Source organism: Drosophila subobscura, chromosome A, assembly GCF_008121235.1.
Source record: "Drosophila subobscura isolate 14011-0131.10 chromosome A, UCBerk_Dsub_1.0, whole genome shotgun sequence".
In the NCBI taxonomy this organism is placed as follows: Eukaryota; Metazoa; Arthropoda; class Insecta; order Diptera; family Drosophilidae; genus Drosophila; species Drosophila subobscura.
Window position 1 is genome coordinate 14,231,812 of NC_048530.1, and position 25,231 is coordinate 14,257,042.

General features: G+C 47.8%; 2 protein-coding genes across 4 annotated transcripts in view; both read right to left on the reverse strand.

The window, feature by feature from the left end:
* Positions 1 to 297: 297 nt before the first annotated feature.
* Positions 298 to 3,717, reverse strand: LOC117896162 (integrator complex subunit 4-like). The gene is made up of 2 exons (XM_034804278.1): positions 1,520 to 3,717; positions 298 to 1,461 (listed from the first exon to the last, which is right to left on the reverse strand). The coding sequence occupies exons 1-2, from the start codon at positions 3,632 to 3,634 to the stop codon at positions 478 to 480; spliced, it is 3,099 nt and encodes a 1,032-aa protein (XP_034660169.1). The 5' UTR covers positions 3,635 to 3,717; the 3' UTR covers positions 298 to 477.
* Positions 3,718 to 7,498: 3,781 nt separating this feature from the next.
* Positions 7,499 to 25,231, reverse strand: part of LOC117895872 (neuroglian) — a 34,362-nt gene continuing 16,629 nt past the window's right edge. For 2 of the 3 annotated variants that reach the window (XM_034803897.1, XM_034803946.1), the window contains exons 4-8: positions 11,847 to 14,660; positions 11,621 to 11,785; positions 11,162 to 11,539; positions 10,984 to 11,087; positions 7,499 to 7,916 (exon numbers count right to left, since the gene is read on the reverse strand). In XM_034803897.1, the coding sequence (XP_034659788.1) occupies positions 7,648 to 7,916; positions 10,984 to 11,087; positions 11,162 to 11,539; positions 11,621 to 11,785; positions 11,847 to 14,660 (3,730 nt within the window). In that variant the 3' untranslated portion in view covers positions 7,499 to 7,647. Of the gene's footprint in view, positions 7,917 to 8,825; positions 9,841 to 10,983; positions 11,088 to 11,161; positions 11,540 to 11,620; positions 11,786 to 11,846; positions 14,661 to 25,231 lie in introns of those variants that run through there. The other variant, XM_034804035.1, reaches the window with a different exon arrangement.

A 25,231-nucleotide genomic window follows, 5' to 3' on the forward strand; every position in this document is an offset into this window, starting at 1 on the left:
GAGTGGTTTGGGGACCAGTTCTTCTATCTTTACAACATAATTGGGGCTAGAGTCCGATTTATACGTTGGAATTACTCCTTTCTTTTGCTAAGGAACACCGAAAATTGATGAAAAACTCATCATTAACGTCTAACTAATCGCCGATTTCTTTGATTTTATTAGTCTATTGTAAGTGGCAATGGAATGTTACATCATTTGACCGCCTGTTGCATTTGTGTACCCTTCCTTCTTAAGTCTTGCTCATTCAGGTTCAATCATATACATTTATGCGTAAAAGAGTTACAGAGTTTAGGGGATTTGGTGAGAAACAAATGAAAAGTGGTTTTGTTATCGAATAATTCACAATGTTACATCGCTAACAACTACATTGTTTGTGTGTCCATGAGCAGCTTCGTCGCTTTGTCCGCTCGCTGTCTGCTTTCTGTGCTGCCTTCTTCTGGCCTTTACGGATTCTTTGGCATTAGCGCCAGTCTCCCGCTAAATGCCTCGCCGCACCGGCTTGGGGGCAAAGAGGACCTTTGCCGGCTTGCAGAGCTCCAGCTCGCTGCCGGGGCGCACGGCCAGGCAGAGCTGAATCTCCACGAGGGAGGCCTCCGTCCAGACACTGTGCGACAGCAGGATCGTCGTTCGCAGGCGCACATTTGTCTCGTGCTCCCCCTGCTCGGTCATGATGGGCTTGAAGTCCGTCATTTTGGGCACCACCGTGTGCATGTGCTGGTCGGGGTACTTGATCTTGATGCGCATGTCCGCCTTCTGCGACTCCTGCAGGTTGTCGATCTCCGCCACGAACGGAACGGCTGCAATCAGGCCAGCAGTCACCTTGATCACATTATCCTGCGACTGCAGCGGGCACGGCTCGATTATGCTGGCCATGCAGCGACGAATCTTTTCATTGGCGGGCGGCAGAGCCAGGGGCGGTGCATTCTGCACCAGGGGCAGAATCTCGCGGAATACGCGACCCGGCCTTGGGTCCGTGATCGCGTCCAGCTTGGACAGCAGCTGCCGCGTAAAACTGTCCGGCTGGGCGTTGTTCGTCGACGCTTTAATGGACTTGTCCTCCTCTTCGTCGCCAGTGGCAATGCTTGGGATCGGCAGCGGCTGCTCCTCCTCCTTTGTGTTGGCCTTTATGTACTCACTGATGTCGCCTGCCGTCTGCAGCAGCATCTGGCAGGGCCCCAGGGCGCTCTGCGAGCGATCCTTCACGACCAAGACCAGGTGCAGGGCGCTGGCACGCAGCCTCAGCTGCTTCACCTGCAGTATGTCCCAGTAGCTCAGCCCCGAGAACGTGTGCTGCAGCTTGAGGCACTTGGTGATGAGGGCGGCCAGCGATTCCTTCAGCGGTACGCGACTTCTGTGCGCCTTGGCGCAGCGCTGCATTTGCTCAATTTGAATCTGGGCGGAGAGGAAAGTCTCCAGAAAGTTGGACGTCCCATACAGACCCGAGTCGATGTCCCCAAGGCGCTGCAGGGAAGATTTAGTCATCAATTGGTGGCAGTGGAGGACTTGCGGCAGAACTTACCTGCAGATTGGACTGGGCGGTTTTGAGCAACTCCACGCGACCGTCGGACATGGTGACGATCTCGTCGATGTGGCTGAGAATCATTTTGAGGTACCCGGCGGAGCTGCCTGCCTCCTTGACGGCATCGTCGATCCGATGATTCGTGCACGAGGAGGAGGCGCCCTCGATGGGCAGCTGGGGCACCAGGCGCGGCATGCTGTCCCGCAAGTACGCGTAGTGGCGGTGGGTGGCCGTCGGCAGGAGGCTGATGATGGGCATCAGATGCTCGGCGGCATTGAAGACGAGAATGAGGACGCACAGGTAGGTGGGATCCTCCACGTCTCGCTCGGGCGTCTCGAAGAACGGGTGCACGTAGAGCAGGTGAACGGCCACGGCCATGACGAGATGCGGATGCTTCTGTCCAATCTTGCGCATGCAGGCGTAGGTGGAGTGTCGATCCTGCGGATACTTGGCCAGCACATCGAGCAGCTTCTGGACGACCATCAGCAGGCAGGTTTGCGTGGAGACGCGGCAGGCGCCCAGCATCAGATGCAGCCCCTCCCGCACATCCACCGAGTAGTCCTCCAGCGAGCTCAGCATTGTCTCCAGCTGATCCTCCCGCAGCACTATGTGGCGAGCGATGGCCGTCAGGCTGTAGATGGCCTTCAGCCGCACATCCTCGATCTCGTCGTTGAACATGTCCACCAGAAAGTCCAGGCTGGTGAGAGCAAAGTCCGACCGCGACAGTGCCAGCTTGCACATGGAGCCGACAGCAGCCGTTCTCACCTCCAGGAACTCATCCTCCAGGCCGTGGATGAGGGCCCCGCAGGCTCCACTGGCGATTATCGATATGCTGCGGGCATCCAGGCGCTCTTGGGGCGCATCGTCCGCCCAGCGCTTGCCCGACGACCACTCGCCGCTGGCCACCAGACGAGCGCCGCGCTCGTGGGCCGTGCGCTTCCTGCGCAGGTTGCTCATCAGCTTCTTGTCGAGCGTCTGGTGGAGGAACTCGCGACTGACGTGGGTCATGCCACCCAACAGTTCGGCGGCCAACACTCGTATCTGCAGCGAGAGATCGCAGAGCGCCTCGCACACCTTGCTGAATGCGGCATCGATCATGCGGATGTCCTCCTGCTGCCGCTCCGAGGCGATAACGAAGTCCGGGTGGCTGTTGCCCAGCATGTACACCAGTCGCAGGGCCTCCTTGCGCACGCACTCGTAGTCGTCCTTCATGGCATCCACGGCCCGCTTGTAGAGCACCGCTGGCAGGTTGGATCCACGCTCGCCCAGCGTCAGCAGAGCATGCAGAGCCTGCGCCCGCACCCCCGAATCCTGCGAGTCGATGTAGAAGGCCAGTTTCCACGCGTAGTGCCGCTCGCCCTCCATTCGCGTGGCGAACCGTCCGATCACCAGCATCGCGTTCTTCTGCGTGTGCGTCGAGCCGGAGCGCAGCGCCTCTTTGGCCAGATGGGCCACCTGGGTGTTGTAGGCCATCGGGACGAGGTGACGCCTGCGATCGCCGATCCGGTAGAGGCACATCATGCCCTGGGCGAGCACCTTTTGCGAGGTCTCCTTGCGCAGCAAGTAGATCAGATGGTCTATGATGAGAATCACACCAGCCTCCGTGGTGCACTCGCAGCCGAGGCCGGAGAGCAGCTCCAGCAGCTTCACCCGCACCGAAGTGTCGCTATCCCGATCCTGCAGCTGGAACAGTTGATATATCTTCGCGGAGGCCTCCTTCAGTTCGACCATATCCACATCTTCGTAGCAGATCTCATCCGTGATCTTGACGAGCACTTCCAGCAGCTCCTTGGTGCTGCTTGGGCTAATGTTGGCGGTGCCGGCGCCGGCGCCGGTGCCGGTGCTGGCAGAGCCACTTGTTGCTGTCGCACCTGTATTACCCATTGGCAGGGCTACTGCTAGGGGCACAGCTGCTGGTGTTATCGTTGCTCCACCGGCGCCTGCTACCACAGTGGCTGCTCCCAAATACGGATCGAGTTGTGCCAGCACCTGCAGTTTCCTTTCCACCGGCTTGGCTTTGGCGGTTAGTGTTTGGAGGCGAAGTTTCTTCAGTGGCGGCGCTCCATCGACTGTCTCAACTATGGACCCGTGGGCCTTCTTAAAGGCTAGTGCCATGGCTTGATTGGATTTTATTTGACTATGTTTTTCGGAATTGCAAATTGAATCTATGGAAAATGTGAAATAAATATGAAATCAGTGTGGCCGCGGACTTATGGAGCAATTATACCACATGACCCTCAGAAATATACCAAAATGTACCTTCTCATGTTAAAAAAATACCGCAAATATTAAATATCAAATAGGCCCTCAAAACCATCGATGTCATCGATGACTTTGTGCGATAGATTTCTAAACAATGATAAAATTATACAAGGTGGTCGCGTCAGCTGCCAATCATTTCGCCTATTAGCTTATGGCCGCTCTCCGTTAACAGCCTGTAACCGAACCCGCTGCTGCTCTGTTAGCGCTCTGAGAGCTCTTATGATCCACACGCCCTTAGCTTGAAAGGTGTAAGAGGTTGTAAGGTTGTAAGAGATTATAAAATGAACATTGTTTCTATGGTTTATTTTTCATTATAGGTTTTACAGCTAACACATTTTCAATTTCATTTGTTGCTTCTGCTCGTTGGCAAAGATTTGACCGTATTCAGTTTTTTGTTGTGTGTTTACTTGTCTATTACTTTCCGCTGTTGTATATGAATTTGTTAATCTTAGGTTGTTTATATTTGATTCGCTAAAACTCATTTAAAAAAGTAATCTGCACCCTTGTGTTTTTTCTGCACAATTCGGATATAATTTTGTTAGGCCATTTCTTAGTGGTAATAATTATGCGCAAGAAAGTGTTGCAAAAGTTGGATATAGTGGAGTGGTTATAAGTATAAGTAGTTCTGTTCTTGTAAGTAAACATTGTACATGCATATGTATGTACGTATTTATACATACATACTCACGCGTCGTGGCACATATGTACATACAAGTGTATGTATGCATGTAAATACATATGTATGTAGTATGCATGTATTTTAATCATCTGAATCTCTGTACCGTTATCATCGCTACACATTTCATATCGCTTCTCTTAATACCCATCCTTTCTCTGGCTTCTCCTTTCTCTTTCCTCTTTTCCTTTCATGTTTCACGTTTTTTTCTTGTTAGGAATCACAGTATTGTGCAAATGACCTTCTATTTTAAGTGGTACAAAAAATCGTTCTTGCAGCAGCATACATGCATCATTCGTATGTACGCGACTATGTAAATGCAAATGCAATTGTAAATGTAATGTAAAATAGAACCCGACACAGGCAGTGCAGTTTTTGGTGTGTATGGCTCGCACCCCTCCTTAACCCCGTGGTGGGAATAGAGGGGTGATTCGGTTCGCATTCCACCGATGAACACTTTATCTCGAAACAAGAGGAAATATTTTTTTCTTGGTTTTGACTTTTTTGACTTTTGCTATTGACTGATTTTTTTTTGAGTTTTGAGTCATTTGGGAAATCACAATATCTATGCAAAATCTTATACATCTCTCTATATATTGTATATATATATATGTATGTATGTATATATCGCTTTGTAATGAACATTAGATTTAGATCGTTGTCCTCTAAACATGTAAATATATATTCATATATTCATATATCCATATATATATAAATATGTATACATATGTATGTATGTATGTACGTGTGTGTATATGGCATATTTGTTTGTATGTATGTATTTTTATTACTTAGCGCTCTTCCACAGCTCGCTCCTTGTAGTTTGTCAGCGTGGGTGTAGATGTATGTGTGTGTGTGTGTTTGTGTGTGAGCTTTTTCGGCTGCAACGGTGTAACTAGAGAAAGTGCAGCATGTAACGAGCCAGGTTCCCACCTCTCTCTCTCTCTCTCTCTATGTCTCTGTCTCTGCTTTAGTCCCCTACTTTGCTTCAGAGAACCGATATCGATCGTCGTCTACCTGAATCGTTGGGATATGCGTGGTGCAGGTGAATGAATAGTGGGAATCGTGTCTTCCGTCCCCCAGTTTCTGTTTGTGGTTCATTGGGGGGGAGGCGGAAGCTAGTTTATTGGTCTCACTGTGTTTGCCCACGTGGGGCAGGCTAAGAATGGAGTATTCGGTTGAAAACTATGCTCAAGCTGGGGTTATACGATTGCATTGGTAGTTCATTAGATAGCTAATTGAAGTAACAGCAAACAGAACGCGGTGCACGAAATATGTACGATTAATCAAACTACACATATCTATGCATTTTATGTATGTATTTCATGTACGAGTATGTACTCGTAATTCTCAAACTCACTTACTTTCCTCAATGCCAATTTTCATTCTATGCCATTCCATTCCATTCCATTCCTATGCTTTCTCTTCTTTATCGTTATTCATTTGTTTAAATCTAGTGCAAAAATTTTACTAAGCAACCCTGTATGTTTATTAAAGACCAAATAAAAATGCTTACACATATCCACCTAATGTACATAGCGAGCTGTATGTATGTATGTATGTAACTGAAGTAGGCAATCCAGTCAAAATACATATATGCACATAAATGGCAGACAAGAATTTACTATGTACTGAATGTATGAATGTACTATGTATGTATGTATGTAAGTCAATGCACAGGCTGGTTTGTGCACTACAAAATACATATGGATGTACATACAAATGTAGTCGTATGTATTGTGTTCTTACAAATTTCAATGTAAACTGAGATTTAAATTAATTCAAAATGTATTAAAAGGAGAACAAAAAATTGTTGATGATGTTGTTGTGTGTTTTATTGTGTTTGCTTTCTCTCTTTTCCATTTAGATTCAAATGCCACTTTGTGTGTGTTTAGTTTCAAAAAAAAAAGAAGTATCAATATTATTACAGATCTGGATTTGGTGTGTTTCTGTTTACCAGTGATGCAAATCGGTAATTACAGTGGGATTATCAACATAAAACATATTGGGGAGCACGTCGATATTCCGTTTTCCATTGCATCATGCACTCATAAGTAGGTATTCATACATACAACTGACTAATCAGGAGCACAGAGTCAGTCAACTAATTTGTTAATTAACTAATTGCTTTACTTAAATAATTAATGGACAAATGATGAAAGGTTTTCGTTTCGTTTCGTTTCAATATTACACACAATTTGTCATTACACTATGGACGAAAATCAGAAACTTATACGATATTCAAATTGCCGACGAAATTAATGTCTCTCTCTTCTTTGGACTGAAATTCTAGCATGTGATGGAGACCAAAGTAGCAGCCACAAATCGCAGCTGGTGGCAGCTTCCAATACTGCCAGCGTGGCTGCTCTCTGCCTCGAAGTCTTTTTGTTGTTCGTAAGTAACCATAGTCCGTACTTAGGTTGGTAAATTGACTTGCTGAACACATCAATGCTGTTGGCCATAGTACATAAGTTTCGGTTCAGTACAAATTATTGCAAAATAGTAGAATTTGAACAAGGCAAATGGGTAGACAGCCGACAGGTGTCAATGGATCCACATATAGCATTGGCAATGGGCTCCACACATCAGTCAATCATTGATCTTTGTCTCTGTCTCTGCCAGCCGAAACTACCGGGTTGCCTTGTCTCTGGTTTGGTTACAAAACTTGACTCATTTTCCATATAGTCCGCTGATATACGCGGATCTTCTCTGCACACACATATGCATACAAATCGCCATTGGCAACTAAACATATGTGAATGGTTTTCCTTTCATTAACGTTCATATTCATTTGGGTTTGTTCTTCCAATTGAGTTGTGTTTATGCAGCTTACATATATCAAAAAATGTAAGATAATTGTTTTGTTTTGCTTTGTTTTTTTAGTTTGGAAAAGGCATTAACTGTTTGCTAAAGTACACATTAAATATAAATAAGCCAAAGGAAGCAAAATCAAATGCTTTAAATTCTTGCCAACTCTTCTCATTACATTTTTAGTTTTTTTTTCTCGTTTTCTCGTTTTCGCTTTTGTTTGTTTTTTTTTTTAATATAGTTTTTGTTTTCTTATGTTTTTTGCAGACACTTAAAGCAGTTTTCGTTTTACACATACAATTACAAAAAGGTTTTGGGGAGTAGAATCAGTTGAAGAAAATTAAGAACTCAAAGGGAACCCATCCAGCTCCAGGCACGCCTCTCAGACGTAGGTGGCTACCGCGGCAGTGTTGGTCGAGCCAGTTCCTCCATTGCTGGCTCCAGCCCCAGTCCCAGCACCAGCTCCTACTGCTCCTGCTCCCGATGCCAAGCCAGAGCCCCCGCCGGCTGCTGCTGCTGCGGCGGCACTTGTCTGTGGCGGCGTCTGTTGGTGCGCCGAGGCGGAGCTGTTCAATGGCTGTGGACTGACTGGCGGCTGGAGCTTTCCAGGCACGTACTGGCCGATGAAGGAGCCATCCTCAGTGAATTGACCTGCGGCGAGAGAATAGACCACATCAATTAAATGTTGCTACAACTGTTGCTTACTTATCTACATGTATGCACCATGTTGACCGCAACCAGAACCCCAACCAATATCACCACAACAGCGCGTGAGAGTTTCAGTTAGTTTGTTTTAGACATATTTATGTTTATACTTATTTTTGGCTTCTTTCTTTCGTTGGTTAAAATTAGGTAATTACGATTAAATATGTTTGGAATATCCCTGTAACTGGGTGGGGACAGGTGGATGTGAGGGACACGGGTGGGCTCCGTTAGTGTGGAATTTGTTAAACTAAAACTACTTTGGGGTTCAATGGGAATACATACATTTCTACATATCTACGGTAGGCATTGGCAAGAACTCAAATAAATTATAATACAAATACTGGGAATAATACAAAACTTTACCTTTCGGATTGGTCAGCTACAAATGAAGATACACAAAAGGAAAGATAATAATAGAAAGACTTGGTTTTCGGCAAGTCTACTACGTTGCACATATGCAGAGGGTTGGCTTGTTTCGTTGATTATTATTCATTCAGTTTTCTTTATTTTGTTTGTTGTTCTTTCTAATTTAATATACATATGTAAAAAATTATAATTCCATACAATTATGTAGTGTTCGTCCTCCATTCATTAATATTAAATAGCTCTACTACGCGGACAAAAAAAAACATTATTCGTAATGTTTCTTCGATTCTTTCATTTTCCAGAAAACAAACGCAAAGGAAACATTTTTACATTTTACAACACTATTTCACTGTCAAAAATGAAGTACAAACGAAAAAAAAATAGAAGAGTAAAGTTAAAAATGTTACACAAATTATAAAAATAAAAACAAAAAACAAAATACAAAGTAAGGTAATGCAAAATAAACATCTACGCAAAAATGTTTTATTTTTTTTGTTTTTGCTTCTGTTTTTGTTTTGTTTTTGTTGTGGTCTCAAGGAGGGAGCTAAACGGAGATTTTACATTTACCGTTTATCGTATAAAAAAATATTAAATTAAAACTTATTTACGCTTTATATTTATATATATATGCATTACATGTAAGAGAGCGAGACATAGATATACAGTTGCATACGGTGAGTGCATGGGACACAGTGGAACAGGAAGAGATGCCCAACGAGAGCAGGGTCAGGGGCAGGGGCAGGGACGGGTGCAAAGACCGAATTAAATACAAAAAAGTGAGTTTAATCGGTGGCCTCGGATTCGAATATTTTTAGAATTCTTTTGATTGCTTTCTCTCGCTCTCGCACTCTACCTCAATGTCCCTCGAGAGCGCTCCTTTTGGGCCAATTTATGGGTTCGGTATATTGCTGCTCTGCTCTTTCGTTCTATTTGATTTTGTTTCGATTCGATTTTGATTTGTTCTGTATCTCCCACTGCTACTCCTTCCATTTCTTCTTTGTCATGTTTTTGTTTTTAAATAGCCTTTTGCTGCATTGATCATCATCGTCGTTGTTGTGGTTGCCGCCGTACCAGTTGCGGTTGCTTTTGCTTTTGCTTTTGATTTCATCTTCATTTCGTTTGGCAGTAGAATTTGCTTTGCTTTTTACATTTGTTAACTTTAATCAAAATATATAAAAGTTCGATTTATATATATTTAAATTTGCACGCCCTTCTGCACTTCGTTCAAAGTGAAGCGATGGTCGTCGGTCTCTAGCATTCAATTGTGGTTCTTGGGCGCTGATCTTGTTCATTTTTGGGGCTTTGTTTTCTTGTGTGTGTGTGTGTGTGTGTGTGTGTGTAGTGTGTAGTGTGTGTGGGTGGTGTTTGAAGGTGGGTTTCGGACTCGTTTGGGTTTCGGTTTGGGCTTAGCTGCCGTGCTGATGGGGTGGCGCCGCTGCTTACAAATTAAATCAAAGCCCCTTGCGTCCATATTGGCCGATAAAGGATCCGTCTTCATTCATGCCTGGATATTGGTTGTTGTTGGTCGTTTTGTTTTTATATTCATTTATTTTTGTTGGTCGTGTGTGTGAGGAAAGTAAGAGAAAGAATGATACATATGAAATAAAAATTAAATCAAATAATTATAAGTGCAATTCCAGATAATAAATATGTAAAAAGGTTTTTAAGAACATTTAACAGAAACGAAACACACAAAATAAACAATAAACGAACTTTAGCGACTGATGGATGATGCTCTGGAATGAAATGGATTGTTGCGGAGTGGAGTGGAGTGGAGTGGATCAGCAGCTGTGGCCAAGCCAGTTGCCAAATGGGATACATGGGATACAGAGGTGTTGCAGTGGCACAGTGGCACCCCCTCCTGCAGTTAGTATAACAAAGCAGAAAAGAAAAGAAAAGAAAATAGCAAACGAAAACAGCGTGCAAGGGCAAGGGGATCAATGCAGATTGCAGATGCAGCAGAAGCGCTCGGAGACAGCTCGGATGAGAGTTCTCCAAAGAGAGCGAGCGAAAGGCAAGAGTAACGGCCCTCGAGGCGAAAGCGCGGCAAGCAGCCAGTCGCAAAAAGAGAGAACAGAACGTACAGAACACATTACGGGTAAGCGCCCTTGGAGAGCTCTTCTGACCTGACAGCTGAATGACAACGACACTGAGTCGAAATGGTTAGAGAGCGAAAGGACTCTCCTAGGCTTTGCGCGCGACGCCACCGCTGGCTATGCAGTGATCGTACGACGGTGGTGGTGGTGCTGGGGACGAGTGTGGCGACGGTGGCAACGGCTGTGATGGCTGGAACGATTGCTGCGGCTGCTGCTGGACTGGACTGCCGGGTGACAACGGAGACTGCAAATGTTTGCTGCCTCCCTTGCGGGCAGCGGCGGCGGCACGGGCGGCAGCGGTGGCCACAGCTGCACAACCACAGAGAATCACCACAGCAGCATCATCATCATCAAATCAAATCAAATCAAAACCAATGAGAACAAAAGAATGGTCAAAATGATGTTGGGGCTTGTGTCGCCTTAGCCCTAGAACGGCGCAGTTCCTATGCTCGTTCTAGGCTTAAGGTGTGCAGGGGCAGATGGGATGTACAAATGATGTACACAGGATGGGGAAGAGTCGAGTGGAAGGACACTCAATCGAATGGACTAACCTGTATCGCCATCGCCGTATTCGGCCATTGAATCGGTATCGCTCTCCACGCCGGGCTTGTTCGCTGAACTCACGGATTGGCGACCAGCGCTCTTGTTATCCAAACTGCAAAACCAAAGGATAAGGTGAGCGTTTCGCATTTCGCATTTCGCATTCAGATGTGAAGGATGTTGTCTTACGGTTGCGAGTACTCGTGGAAACCTCCTTCGTCGGGATAGTCGCGCCTTCCGTTGGCCAGCTCCCGGTCGTGAACATCGTACTTGCCGCCACGATTGCGACGAATGATGCAGATGATTATGAACAGGATGATGATGAAGGCCAGGGCCAGCATCATGCCAATGAACCAGCCGGCATTGGCCACCGTCTCGTTGGGCACCATAATGGGCCCCTCAACGCTATTCGTGTCTATCTCCTGCGTGGCACTCTCCGTGTAGTAATGGCCATCAACGGACACCACACGGAACTCGTACGCGGTCTCCGGATCGAGCCCGGCTACCTCCTGATAGTCAGTCATTTTCTCCTCCTTTGCATTGGACCACTGCGTCTCACCCTTGACCCTGCAAATCGAATCGAAATGTGAGTCTTGGCATCGATTCGAGAGCGAGCCTGTGGCCTGTGGCCTGTGGCCTGTTGCCTACCTGTACTTGGTGAAGAAGTGAGTGCCCGCGTGTCCCTCGGTGCTCGGCTGCCAGTTGATGCGGAACTTGGCCTGGCCATTGTCCGATGGCAGCTGCTCCCAAGCGAAGCTGGGCGTGGCCGGCGCCAGATTGCTGTCGCCCAGAGTGCTCTTCTCGATGTAGTGCCTGTGGGGAGAGATTCTCGAGTTAAAATGAAATTCTATCCTGCTGCTGACGGGCCACTCACTCAGTGCCTTCGCCCATCTTGGTGGTGGCCGTGATGGAGATGCGGTACTTGGTCTTGGGCTTCAGGCCAGCCATCTTCATGCGCGTAATTCTCGGATCGGTGATGTGGGGATCGTACTCGCGCCGCTCGCCGACAAAGCTGCCTTGGACCTCCTCGTAGTAGATCTTGTAGCCGGTCAGCTTGCCATTGGGATGCAGTGGCTTCTTCCAGGTGACCCAGAAAGCGGAGGAGCCCAGCGGATGGGCATCCAGGGACTGCACCGGCGAGGGCACACCCTCGGGCGTATCGAAGTCGATGATCGCACTGGGCGGACCATTGAAGCGTCCGTTGTAGGCCAAAATGCGAGCAAAGTTCTTCGAGTCCGGCTTGAACTGCGTGACCAGGGCCGTGTCCGTGTCGCCCTTGACGTGTATCTCGCGCAGCCCCTCCTCGCCCTCGTTCTCGGTCCAGGTCTGGATCTTGTAGCCCTTGAAGTGCCCGCGCACAGACTCCTCGCTGACGGGTGTCCAGGCCAGATAGGCGCTCGTCGCCGTCGTTATTTGTCGCATCGTAAAGTTGGTCGGCGCGTCCAGCGGACGATCCTCGCCCGAGTAGCCAATCACCTGCTCAGCGGCGGTGTTCGACTCGCCACGCTCGTTGATGGCCACCACCTTGATGTGGTACTTGACAAAGGTCGGCTGATCGGTGATCACGATGTTGTTCTGGTGCCACTCGTTGATGTCCTTGTTCTCCCAGGCGGCGGCGGGAATGTCGCGCTTCCAGCTGACGCGATACTGGAACTTGGGCGCATTGTGCTCGATCTCTGGCATGGGTGTCCACGAGATGACCAGGTTGTTTGGCTCCGTGCCCTGGCCGACCACGTTGTCCGGGTTCTTGAACGGCACATCCGGCTGCGTGGTGCAGGAGTCGCTGTGCGCGGACGGCTGCGAGGCGCCGATCTTGTTGAAGGCAATCACGCGGAACGTGTAGTTGGCCCAGGGAGACATCTGCACGACGAAGGAGAAGTCCGTGTTGGGCACCTTCTCGAAGGCCGTGTCCCAGGAGGCGGGCGTGAAGGAGGTGTTGAACTGGATCGTGTAGTGGAGAATGGGCGAACGGTTGTCGCCCTGCGGCTCCCACATAATCTCCGCCTTGTCCGCCTGGCAGGTGATGCCCGTCAGCTTGGGCGCATTCGGCACATCCTGCACGATCAGATTCGCCTTGGCCGCGGCCTCGTCCAGTCGGGTGCGTGCCACACACGTGTACTCGCCCGAGTCCAGCTCCATGGTCTTGGCAATTGTCAGGCTGTTGTCGTTGGTCTTCACGAAGCGCGGCTGTGCCTCGAAGTCGATGGGCTGCCCGTCCTTCCACCAGTCGATCTCGATCTCCAGGTTCCCATCGTGCGCCTCATTGCAGCGGAACGTTGCCGACTGTCCGGCGGCCACCTCGTAGTTCTGCGGCTCCTGCGTGATCCGCGTGTGCTCCATCACCGCCAGCGAGCCCTCGGCCGACTTGTTGCCGAATTTGTTCTCCGCATAGCACGTGTACTGTCCGGCGTCCGAGAAGGTGACGTCCAGGATCTGCAGGTCGCCGTTGCCCTGCACGATGTAGCGTCCTCCGGTCAGCCAGTTGGTGGCGCGCAGCCACCGGACCTGCGGCTTGGGGGCACCTGTCACGCGGCAGCGCAGGGTCACGTTGCGTCCGTCAACGGTGGCGAGAGCGGTCGGCGGCTCCTCGATCTCTGGGGGCAGGGCCTGCACATTGAGGAAGACATCCTTGTAGACGTAGCCCAGGGAGTTGGTGGCGTTGCAGCCATAATTGCCCGTGTCGCTCTTCACCAGGTTCACGATGCGAATGGTGTTGTCGGTGACGGTGCGCCGTGGATTGGGCGTGCTCTGCTCGATGGGCTTGCCGTTGTGGATCCAGCTGATCTTGGGCTCGGGGAAGCCGGCGGCCTCGCACTGGAACACCACCTCCTCGTCCTCGGCGGCTGTCTTGAAGTCGGGCTCCACGGTGAAGTACGGTATGGCGTTCACCTCCAGAATGATCGAGAAGGACTGGGCGTTGCCCACGCCGTTGGACACGTCGCAGGTGTAGGTGCCGTTGTCGTCAAAGTTCGTCTGCCGTATGATCAGCGACTTGCCGTAGTGGCCCTGCGTTATGCGATCGCTCCACTGTATCCTGTGTCCGTCCTTGCTCCACACGGTCTGGGGCAGCGGCGTGCCGCCGTAGATGCAGAACAGCTCCATGCGCTTGCCGCGCAGCGCCAGCGACTGGCGCCGCGACACATACTGCTTGATGGGCTGATGCTTGTTCTGGGACGCGCTGACGCCCATCTGCTTCACGTCCAGCAGCACCTTGTTGCCGATCTTGTACTCGCTGCGGAACACCGAGGTGGCCGAGCAGGCATAGTAGAAGTCGTCGCTGGCATCGTCGCGGGTCACGTTCGAGAACCAGAGGTTGCCCTCCGGATCGAGGGTCATGCGCGAGTTGTTGATCGACTTGATGCTGCCGTCGACCGACTGCTGCATCATCCAGTTGACCGTCGGACTGGGGAAGCCGTCAGGTGCCGCACACTTCAGCATGAAGGGCTCGCCCTCCACCGCCACCACGGTCTTGGCCGCCTCATCCTTGAACGCATTCAGCTCCGCCTTTCGCACGTACACCGAGTTCGAGGTGGCCGTTCCAAACTCATTCGACGCAAAGCACTGATAGTGGCCACGATCCTCGTCCTTCGGCGAGGTGATCACCAAGGTGCCGCGTCCCGGCTGCCGCAGCATTCGGTCATCGTATGCCTGCCAATCGAACTTCTTGCCGTTCTTTATCCAAGAGTATCTGCAATTAAACGTAAAGCACATGGTCAATGAGTGAAGCCACAGCTGAGGGAGAGGCAGAGAGAGAGGTTGTTGGAGAGACACCTCGTGATCGTGATATCATCCCAAAAATCGCTCTCTCCGAGCATATTTCTCAGTTCAATGAAGGCTGAACTGTGGCTGAACATTTGCATCTACTTGGCATCCACCTCTGCTCCACCTTCATCTAGATTCTAGATCGAGTCGCTGGCTGGGCAGGCACGCCAATCATCAACGAATTGAAGCAAGTTTAAGTGAATTTATGTACTCAAATGATGAGTACATAGCTGGTACATATGTCTATGTATCTATGTATCTATGTCTGTTTGCAGAAGACACTGGCCAGCGCCTTGTCAGAGTTTTCATTTCAAAATAGAAAGCAGAGAGAGAGAGTCTTTTCCATGCAGTGAGTTTCTGTTACAGACTGCAATGTGCTGCCATGATTCACCTACATTTGCACGTCAGTTCGTTAATTGTTCCTTTTGGGCCAACCAATTGGCGCACTGCCGCCGCAGCTCTATGAGTTTTTGCCGCTTCCTGGACTGCCATTTTGCTACATTTAATTACGCTTAATAAACGTTGCTCGCGGGGGGAAGAACTTGTGCAAAATGAAGACATTTTATGCACAAATTATGACAACTTAACTTGCTTCATTTTCATTTCCAATTGCGCAAAAATGTCAATGGAAGTGAGTGTCGGCAGGGGCACGGGGGGGGAGGAGTCTCCCCCCGATTCAGTCTCTTGTTTTTCCAGCTTGTCTCGAGTAATTGCAATTAAGCGGCCAAAGGAAGTCAGCGCCAGAAGTTATCTCTGCTGTAGCCTATGCCCGACTTTTGCATGTAAATATGTATTTGCTGATGTGTTTATGTACACATTTATGTACACACATAATTGTACATGTAACACTCAAAAGCCGCAGTCAATTATGAGTGCCGGCGGACCGACGGACTGCTTGCAGCTTGTTAAGCTTTGCTCTCTCTTTTTTGTTGTACATTTTTACTGTTGTACTGCCCCGTTGGATCTTTTGGGGCTCGAGTTCGGGTTCACTCTTGACCGCAGGTCACGCAACAGGTCAATCATTTGAATTGTTCTTAAGTGTTGCTGCAAGTGGCAGCGGCTGGAGTGCTGCAGCGGCACAGCAGGAGCTCTGGGGCAGCTGGAGAAATGCAAATGGCTGGCCTGCTGCCACCAGAGTTTGTTGCACTGGACACAGAGCAGCGGTGGCAGCCCGTCTTGCAGTTGGCAACTGATTTGAGAGTTTCATGCTCTAAATTATTTCTCCAATATTAAATCTCAGCTCAGCTCTAGTGGCTGTGGCTGTGGCTTTTGTTTTCAGTGCCAGTGGAAACTTTCGCACCCTTTTCGTGGGCCAAAAGTCAGCTTCTTGTGTCCTGCCTATCGGGCCACGTGCAGCGACTCCGGTCCGTACAAACTGGTTTCAAATGGAACGTTAAGTCATCGCCACCGCTGCTTAACCCTTGGCCCACCCCAGCTGCACTACAACTTGGACAAGTCAATAAATTTCCAGCTAAATGGCAGGCTAACAGACAGTCGAGCAGTCGTGCAGTCAGGCAGGAAGGCGTCGGTGTCGGCGTTTGCCCTCCCTCGGTAGACCTTTATCGAAGGCAGTCAAGCGGTCACCTGAAACAGTTGGTCCGGACAACAGCTGCTCCGCACCCTAACACCGTCTGGTGTCTGCTCTTCCCTTGGCAAATCTTATCTCTCCCCTCCCGCCCTGCAATTTCCTTTCCTTTTGCTTGGAACCGTTACTCCTTCCAGTTCGTTCGTGTTTCGCTCTATCCGTGGGTTTGACTCATCATCCATAGACAGATTCTAACTGAGAAACAGTCGGCATGGCCCGCTGGAGCGTTCCTCAATTGAAAGATGACTTGCTGGAAATGCTAATTGAAATTACTGTGGAACGACCCGCGCCCAAAAGCATTTGCAATCAGTAATTATCTCGCGCACTCCGACAGATGGCGACACTCGGCGAGATTGCGGGGACTTTGCATGATTCTGCGCCCTTTTGTTTCGCTTCCATTCTTCTCTTTGGACTCTAACTTACATCTCCACGAGTCCAATATCTCCCTAGACTCTTTTTTTTACAGGGTATGCAAAGAATTTCTTGTGGAAAATGTGATTACACACACACACGAGTACGTGTATGTGTTGCATGTGCGTCAAGAAAGGGGCAGCACAAGGCTGATGAATCATCGGGCAACACACAGAGCGGGGGAGGGAGTGGAGTGGAGTGGAGCGGAGCGGACAGGGAGTACTTTGCATAGTGGAGAGGTAGGGTCTGTGAGGTCTCAGGACTGGGGGCAGCTCAGACTGGAGTTGGTTCCCACATTATTTCTGTTTTGGGGGTTGCAAAGCAACCAAATGCCATAGCATACTTTTTAGCGCTGAACATTGCCCGTTGCCCGTTGCTCGGTGCTCGTTGGCTCGGTGGACACACCCACGCGGCGTCGTTTGCCCTAACCCAGTTTTACATATATACACGCATACATTTATAGCACACACACACGCACCAGCACACACATTGTATGTATGTGTATGTGAAATAAAAGAGAAGCTAAGCCACAACCGCATTTAGCCAAGAGAGACGCCGCCGCGTTTCGTGGGGTTGCCAAGGAGCAGACAAAAGTTCAACAAAAAGGAGCAGCCGCATCGGGGAACGGCGAGCAGGAGCAGGCAGACTTGCTCTGGCCAGCAGCTAGCATTTCATTTTGTTGTGTTCTCTGCAGCCTGAAGTTTCCGAGTTTCTTTGGCTTGGCCCTCGATCGCTTCTATCTTTCTCTCTGTACAATTCTATCTCCTATGTAGAGGATTTAGGCACCACTTTTGCTGGTGCTGGTCTGTCGACAGTCGAATGCCAAAACTTGAAGTGGCTCCGCCACGGCGCGTCTGCATGTGGAGGAGTGGGAGACTAAACTGCCGGCGGCTATGGGCTGAGAGAGGAGCAGGAGACGCGGCGGGCAGTGGCTCTCACAAGGGTTGGCCCTTTGGGTAATGCCACAACCCACCACAGAGCGCAGAAGGAGTGGAGTCGAGGAACAGCAAAAAGCTTTTTTCGGCAACTGTTTCCAAGTGAAAGGCAAAGGGGAGGTGGGCGCAGAGGGTACAATCGGGCATAAGAAAATGGGCGTGTTTGTCCATCAGCGTCGTCAGCCTGCTGCGTTGACATTTTCGTGCATGTTCAAAGGTTCAGACGTGCAATGACACCGACACCGACACCGGCACCGGCACCGGCACAGAGGATGAAGGGACGGATCGGTGTCCCGGAAGCGGCGTCGTCGTCTCCAAGGTAAAACCAACAAACGAAACGCGAAAATAGGACATGGAATAACGCAACCCAAACAGAAAACGGAGAAACGGAGCAAACACTCCTCATTAATGGCCACAAAGCATGCAAACAAAGTTTTTATAGTTCGAGGGAGCTGCCTCCGCCCAGTCCCAACGGAGAGCAGGTGAGGGTGAGCCCAGGTGGGGCAGCGGCGGCATGGCAACAGTTGATGGATTAGTTGCCATGGAGAAAGCCAATGGACGTGGCTCTTGTAGGTGCGACAACATGTCAAGGGAAAGGACATGCAGGGAGAACGATTACTTGGATCATGGAATCACCAGCTGCCGACTTCTACTTTCCTGCTCTTCTATTCGAACACATTTATGGTAGAATCGGGAAGCCTTTTGGTGTGCACTTGAAGCCAGCCAAAGCCACAACAAAAACGATGTGTCTCTCAATTGACTTTGCATTGCCCTCTGGGCACTCCTTCTCTGTCTGTTTGTGTGTCTGTGTCTCTGGTTTTGCCACGCTGCCTGCCTGCCACTCAGCCACATTGATTTGAATGTCGAAAGTAGAGTCAAATTACAGCAGACACGCAGCATCGGGGAGCACACACAGGCAATCAAGTTGGAATTAACTGCTGTAAGCGAAGATCGGCAACAAATTGTTCGTTGAGATTGGGTCCGACTGTGTGCGGGTTGCCCAAGTTCAAGTGGTGACCGTTCCCAAGCACTTTACCGTTACCGTTCCCTTTCCCCATATTCCACACTGCCCCAGCCCCATGCCTGTCAGCAGCATTACAGCGAGATGTCAAATGTCAGTTGCAATTGCAATTATCGCACATTAAAACCGCTTAGCGAACAGTGAGGGGGGAATATACATATTCTATAAATGCATAAATATAAATATGTGCATGTACATTTAATTGATGTACTTAAAGTAGTCCGCAAATCTGTTCATAATTAATGATTGCAAACTGAAAGAAGTTCACAACTCAAACGTCTCGAGCGTTGGACCCAGAGAGTGTTTACACACATTGCTTTAATACATAATACATTTAGTAATGCAGTGAAATAATATGTACATTGTACATATGCGTATGTAAATACATAAAAGGCAGACATTAGCGCAACTAAAGCTAACTGATGAAATAATCACTAGGTTTTTCTTTCAGCCATTTACATGGCTTGGGTATGTACACGTTCTGCAAGTACTCGTACATATGTTGTACATATTTACATATTTATTTACATAAATGTACATATGTATGTATGCATGGAAATGCTGTTACCATTGAGAATCGCCAACAGGCGACGGAGGATTAGGCGGGAGCAACAAACGCTTTTAGCTTAAGTAAACAGGAGAGCAGGAGAGCAGGAGAGTTGCCACGTGCCATGAGGCAGGGACTCAAAGCAACGCAAAGCAACGCAATCCTCCGAAAGTGGAGAGTTTGAGGCAGAGTCCTGTAGTGGAGAGGCATTGCGGGCGATGACTCATCCAGCCAGGCATAACTCCACTGACTGAGTGAATCAAATAAGCGAGCACGGAGAGGTGCAGGGGGGATGGAGTGGCAGGAGCAGCAGGAGCAAGAAAAAAACTCGTACTTAACATCTGACACAAAAGGCCGGGAGCCAAGCAGACGCCTGCCAGAGGAGAGGCAGTGAGGGGTAGGCGCCCTGCGGGAGGGAGAGGGGGAGAGCAGCGCAGAGCTTGCGTCCCGTTTGCTGAATGAAAGGGTTGCACCGGCATTCGCCAGCATTCCCATGCATGAAGGGGAGGCGGCCTGGTGCCACGAATGAATCGAATGAATGAATGAATGAATGAATGAACGAGTGCTGGATGGGTGGGCTGGTTCGGCCTTTTATTTGTTTGTATTTTTATGCAATGTTGCAACGGGAGCCACAGGAGCCACAGGAGCCACAGGAGCCCAAGGGATGCGATGGGATGGGCTGGGGCTGGCGTTGGGGCTGTAGATGTCTAACGACATGCAAATATTGTCTGTGTTTAAAAAGTCGTTTTTGGTTTTACGAGCTATAAAAGACGATGATGATGATGGGGTTTTGTGTTGCTTGCTTGGCGGAAGGAGCGAGGAAGAGAGAGAGAGAGAGAGAGAGAGAGCGCGCCAGTGCAGAGATTTGGGACAGGAAGTGGATACACAAGTTGTAAAGGAGTAAACAAACGGGCACACACAGGGACATCCTAGCAGTGGCAACCTGAATAAGCTTCCAGTCTCGTTACCAATTCTAGATCACTTGCATATTTATGTACAAAAATTGAGCAACAATTGCTCAAGAGAGAAGGTTTCAGTTTCTGCTTCTGACAGCAGCAGCCTGGGAGCAAAACAGCAACATTATCATTGTGCGCGAGGGATTTGTGCACTGGCAGACACCTGTGGGCGCACACCTGTGCCCTGTAGCTCTACCGGAAATGCCCAGAAATGCTACAACAAATTCTATGTGTACATATGTATAGTTATGGCACAGACAAATTCCAAACTCGTAGCTGGGAATGGGGAGGGGCGCTTCCGAAATATTTCAATTCTCAGCAGACACAGCCACAGCGTAGTAATTAGAGTCACGAAATGTGTATGTACAAAGAACAGTTTCAAGAGAACCAACCCGTCTTGCCTCGTTTAATTGTCATGTGCGTAATGTGCCCCAGCAACCCATAAAAGGGTTAAAGAGCGCAGTGCGGCACACACACACACACACACACACACAGACACAGCAACCGTTAGACGTCGCCAGCGATGACATCAAGCGGCAAAAGAACACAGAAAGAGAGAAGTACCGAGGGCATGAAATGGAATGGAACACCCGATCACGAATGCAGTACACGCAGAACGTGAGAAACGACTTCAGAGAGAAAGCTCCTCCCTCCCCTTCCCAGCATTTCAGTTGCACGGATTTGACTCTTTTTCAGCAGTAATTACTTAGTATCTGGTATTTATTTATGTATGTAAGTATGTTGCTTGGCTGACTTGGGATCTTTTGTGTGCTTATCGGATTTTGACATTTTATGATTGCGTTTTTCGTGAGAGGAATTGGGTTTTGGTGCTGCCACACATGCATGGAACACACATTTAAATGCCTAAAATAAATATTCCAGCACATTGTACCTACAGGACTTGTCACCATCTCTAATTTAATAACTTAATTATGTTCATATATCATAGTTATCTCGTTTATGATACCGAATCCCCCCTTATAATAAGCAATGACTCAACAATATAATATTTCCTTTAGCTTCCACCCTCGAACGTAAGCCCAAACAGAAAGATAATATGCAGGAAGCCCCATTATTCATTTTGCTTTATTCTTTTTTTTTGTGTCGCACTTCATCGATTTTCTCCAATTTAGCCGAATTAAATATGCCAATCGAAACACAGACAGACAATATCCCCCCATGACCCTTCGTCCCCCTTCACCAATCTACGTAGCTGAGGCGAATCATATGCGCAATAGCCGAAGTAAGCCGTCCAAAGAGAGAGGAAGGGATAGAGATGGACGGGGATGAGGACAGAGACGGAAGCCGAACAAATGACAAAATGGCAAAACTGAGACAAAAACGTCGTCATCATCAGACCCCCACAAACACAAACACACACACACACACATACACAAACACTCTCCAATTTCAGCTGCAGTTTGGCCAAAGTTTGATTGATGATTGATACGCATGAATCATGTTTCGTTTGTGGGGGTTAGAGTGTGTGGGCAGGCAGAGTGCTCTCCTTCCGGACACAGGAGACGTCTGCACTGTGCAGTGTGTACAGTCAGTGCTCTTTTGGGGGTTCAAATGTTAATCACAGGCAAGACGAGGACTCTGCAAGTGCTGGAGGAGAAGGAGGAGGCGCCACGAAGGCGAGACACTGACTGAATCATTAAAGAAACATGAAGCTCAAATATAACGACCGTAAAGCGAGTGAGGGAGAGAGAAAGGGAGTTGAGAAAATAGCATTCAAGGACAGCAGCAGCTTTGTTTTTAAAGGACTCGAACTAATGTGGTGTGAAAAATAAGTTGGCTCCCTCCGTCCGCAGCGCCACTCGTTGCGTGGCTTCTACTAATCTCCCAGTAGGAGTAAATATTTATGTATTCGCTCTGTTGCTTGCGGAGTGCGTGCATTAAATGTATACATAAATATTGTATGTATGTAAATCCATTTAAAAACACTTTTATGCATATCCATAAAATGTTATACCTACAATTTCTAGAACATTATTCTCTAATGTAACATTAAAGAGCCAATGTTTAACAGAGCCAGCCACTGTTATGTTGTCAGATGTTTAACAGCGCTGTTAGCACGGAAGTGATTTCTTGCCACTTTGAAGTTACATAAATTAAACAACTTAAGTGGCTGTTTTACAATGTAGTCCCATCAGAATTCTAATATGTGTTTATATTTTGTTAAATTGCATACATTTTGGACAAAAAAAGTCTACAAAATGAGTTTAACCATACAATTTAATGCATTTTCTGGATTACTGAATTCCTTGAAATGTAAGTTGTTAGGCTAAAACCTAAGGTTTGCGGTATCTGCTATGGTGACAGATACATAGACATTGCCTGCTTTCGGGCGACCTCTTGCATAACTTGTCAAAGTTCAAACCAAAGAAAATCCATATTTTTGTTATTGTTTCAAAAGTTGTAAGTCTCCCACTCAAACATAGAGAGACAGAGACGGAGGACAGGGTAAAGGGAAAACTAGTTTTCAAACAAGCAATTTCTTACAGATTTACATGCATGTGTACATCAGCAAACGAAACAGACAGACAAATGCCAAAGCCTAAGACCGAGCTTAAACAGAAAGAGAAACACAAAAACGTGCTCTCATGCACAGAGTCAAGGGCACCCGAGGAGGCAGACAGAAAAGAAGACACAGCAACAGCGAAAGAAAAGAGAGATATGAATGTATGTACAGATGTATGTATGTATGTACAGATGTATGTATGTATTGGAAAGAGATGTTGCGCTGGCTGAGCTTTGAACCAGTTCAATTGAACATCAAATCGTTGATCTCTGACAGCTTCGATGTGAGATACTTTTGAGACAATGAACCTACATTTGAATGTGGAAAAACAATACACTCACTGTTGACTGATGCCCCCTCCATAACCATTGAAAGACGGCAGAGAGACAGAAAAGAGTGTGAGTTTTGATTCAGGCAACCACACCCACCCCACTCGTTGCTGAAAATCCAAAAATTAACCCAGACTGAAGCAAGCTACGGAACAAATACAACCACGGCAGAGAGAGAGAGAGAGAGATAGAGAGAGAGAAATATTATCATTAATGTCGATGCGCTAAAAAAGAAACGTGAAAAAATCTAAACATCATCATCATTCTCATGATTGTGTTGTTTTCGCTTTGGGTTGACAGCTAAAAATAACTGTGCACGCATTGCGTTGTGCATTTGCAGCAGAAGCAGCAGCTGCAGCAGAGGCAGTGGCAGTGGCAGAACTGCAGCAGAGCAGAAGTGGGGAAAAGCAGCCAGTGACAACAATAAAAGTATGTCACACTGAACCACAGAAGGCGTATACCGTACAAATAGGTGGAGAGAAATAAACATATGAGCGTAAAAAAAGCTTTTGAACGAAGAATAGAGAGACAGAAACAGAGAGAGACAGAGAGCGTGAGAGAACTAAGCGCGACTTTAACGGAGCGCACCGCGAATGCAAGCGACGCTGTTACCAAATTACCTGCCCTACCCTCTGCTCAGCGCTTTTCTGCTCTCTTTGGCGGAAACAATTTTGTGTTTTGTTTTGTTGTGTGTGCCATGCCAGTTGTAACGAAAAATGTATGAAATAATATGTTAATACATATTTTATGAAGTTTGAAATTGAAATAGTTTTGATTCAAATCAGGAGTTGTGATTAATTTTCGGTAAAATACCAAAAACTCCAGATGGTATTACGTAATACTTGGGGCTTGGCTTTTTGTAGGTGTACATATGTAGATCTATTTTTTGTCTTGTTTCGTTAATATTCTCAGCGTGCTTGACCATCCGGTCAAACTGGTTTCATAATGGTTACCCCCTCCTACCCCCACCCTAATCATGCTCCTCTCTATACTTCTATCTACCACTACCTGTGTGTCCGTCCCAGAGTACACGTTCCCGTGTACCCGTTCCCGTACATGTGTACTCTTGTCCAACTAAATGAACCACTTGCTGCCATCGAAGCGATGAGAGCGGAAGAGTAAGCGGGAAAAGCGCACACATTTCCCACTATTAACCCATTTCAGAGATACACATGTACGTGTAAAAATAAACAACAGCATTTTCTCATTTTTCCTTTTTATCATGTTCTGGTTCTGCTACTGCTCCTCCCTCTGCTTTCTTCCACATTTCACACATTGCCAACTTCTGTGCCTGTGTCGCTGTCGCTGCCACTGTCGCTGCTGACGGTAGCAGCGTCTCTGTCTCTGTCTGGTCTGGCATTCGGCCATCTGTTGCTGTGCTGCAGCAGAGCTGCTTCTTCATCTTCTGCCTCCTCTCCTAAGGCACTTCTTCCGACACTACTCTGCTCTGCTCTGCTCTGCTCTGATCAGGCTCTGTCTGCCCGTATGACACTTCGTTGACAGCGAATAAATATGTGACTGCCAGAGACTACTCTTTTGTTTGCCAACTCCATTTGATGTGTTGAATCATCGATGCCTCAATGAACCTTCAAGTGGCTAAGCATTTAAATTGGTCAGATATTTGTAGCGCATGAAAACGAAACAAAAAGGAAGCTTCTTTCGCCTTAAAGCGAGTGTCATACATATTCTTGTGTATGTAAACGCAGCTCCGAGGAAACACCATTCCATATTTTCACATGTTCCATCGTAAACATTTCACAGACGCTTTATAAATATTTTCATGGCTCGTCACGCCGCTCTTCCTTCTGCCTCCCTCATTCTCCACAAACGCACATTCAGTCATTCTTTTATTTTCTTTTATTTCGACAATGAGGTCATCACGCAATGTCCAGAATGTTTCTAGGCACACAAATGTACAAATGTACATGCATATGGTATGCATGGATGTACGAATAACTTTGAATTCCGCATTTCAAACGGTGATGTGGTTGGAGATGGAGATGACTCAATGCAATGAATGGGCCCAAGTACATGGCCAAAACTCAGAGTCAAGCAGCCCGAAAGAAACGACTCGAAACGAAACTAATCGTAACGCGAAACGTGTTTTATTTGTGTTTAGGAAACAGGTTCAAATTGATCGCATAAACATGGCTCAGACATTACTCATGAGGTAAGATTAGGCTTCAGCA

Bases quoted from the DNA above. Each gene is read 5' to 3' on its own strand.
- LOC117896162 (XM_034804278.1), bottom strand. From the start codon at position 3,634: ATGGCACTAGCCTTTAAGAAGGCCCACGGGTCCATAGTTGAGACAGTC. The intron at 1,462-1,519 runs GTAAGTTCTGCC...TCTTCCCTGCAG, and splicing joins CCGCCCAGTCCAATCTGCAG to CGCCTTGGGGACATCGACTC.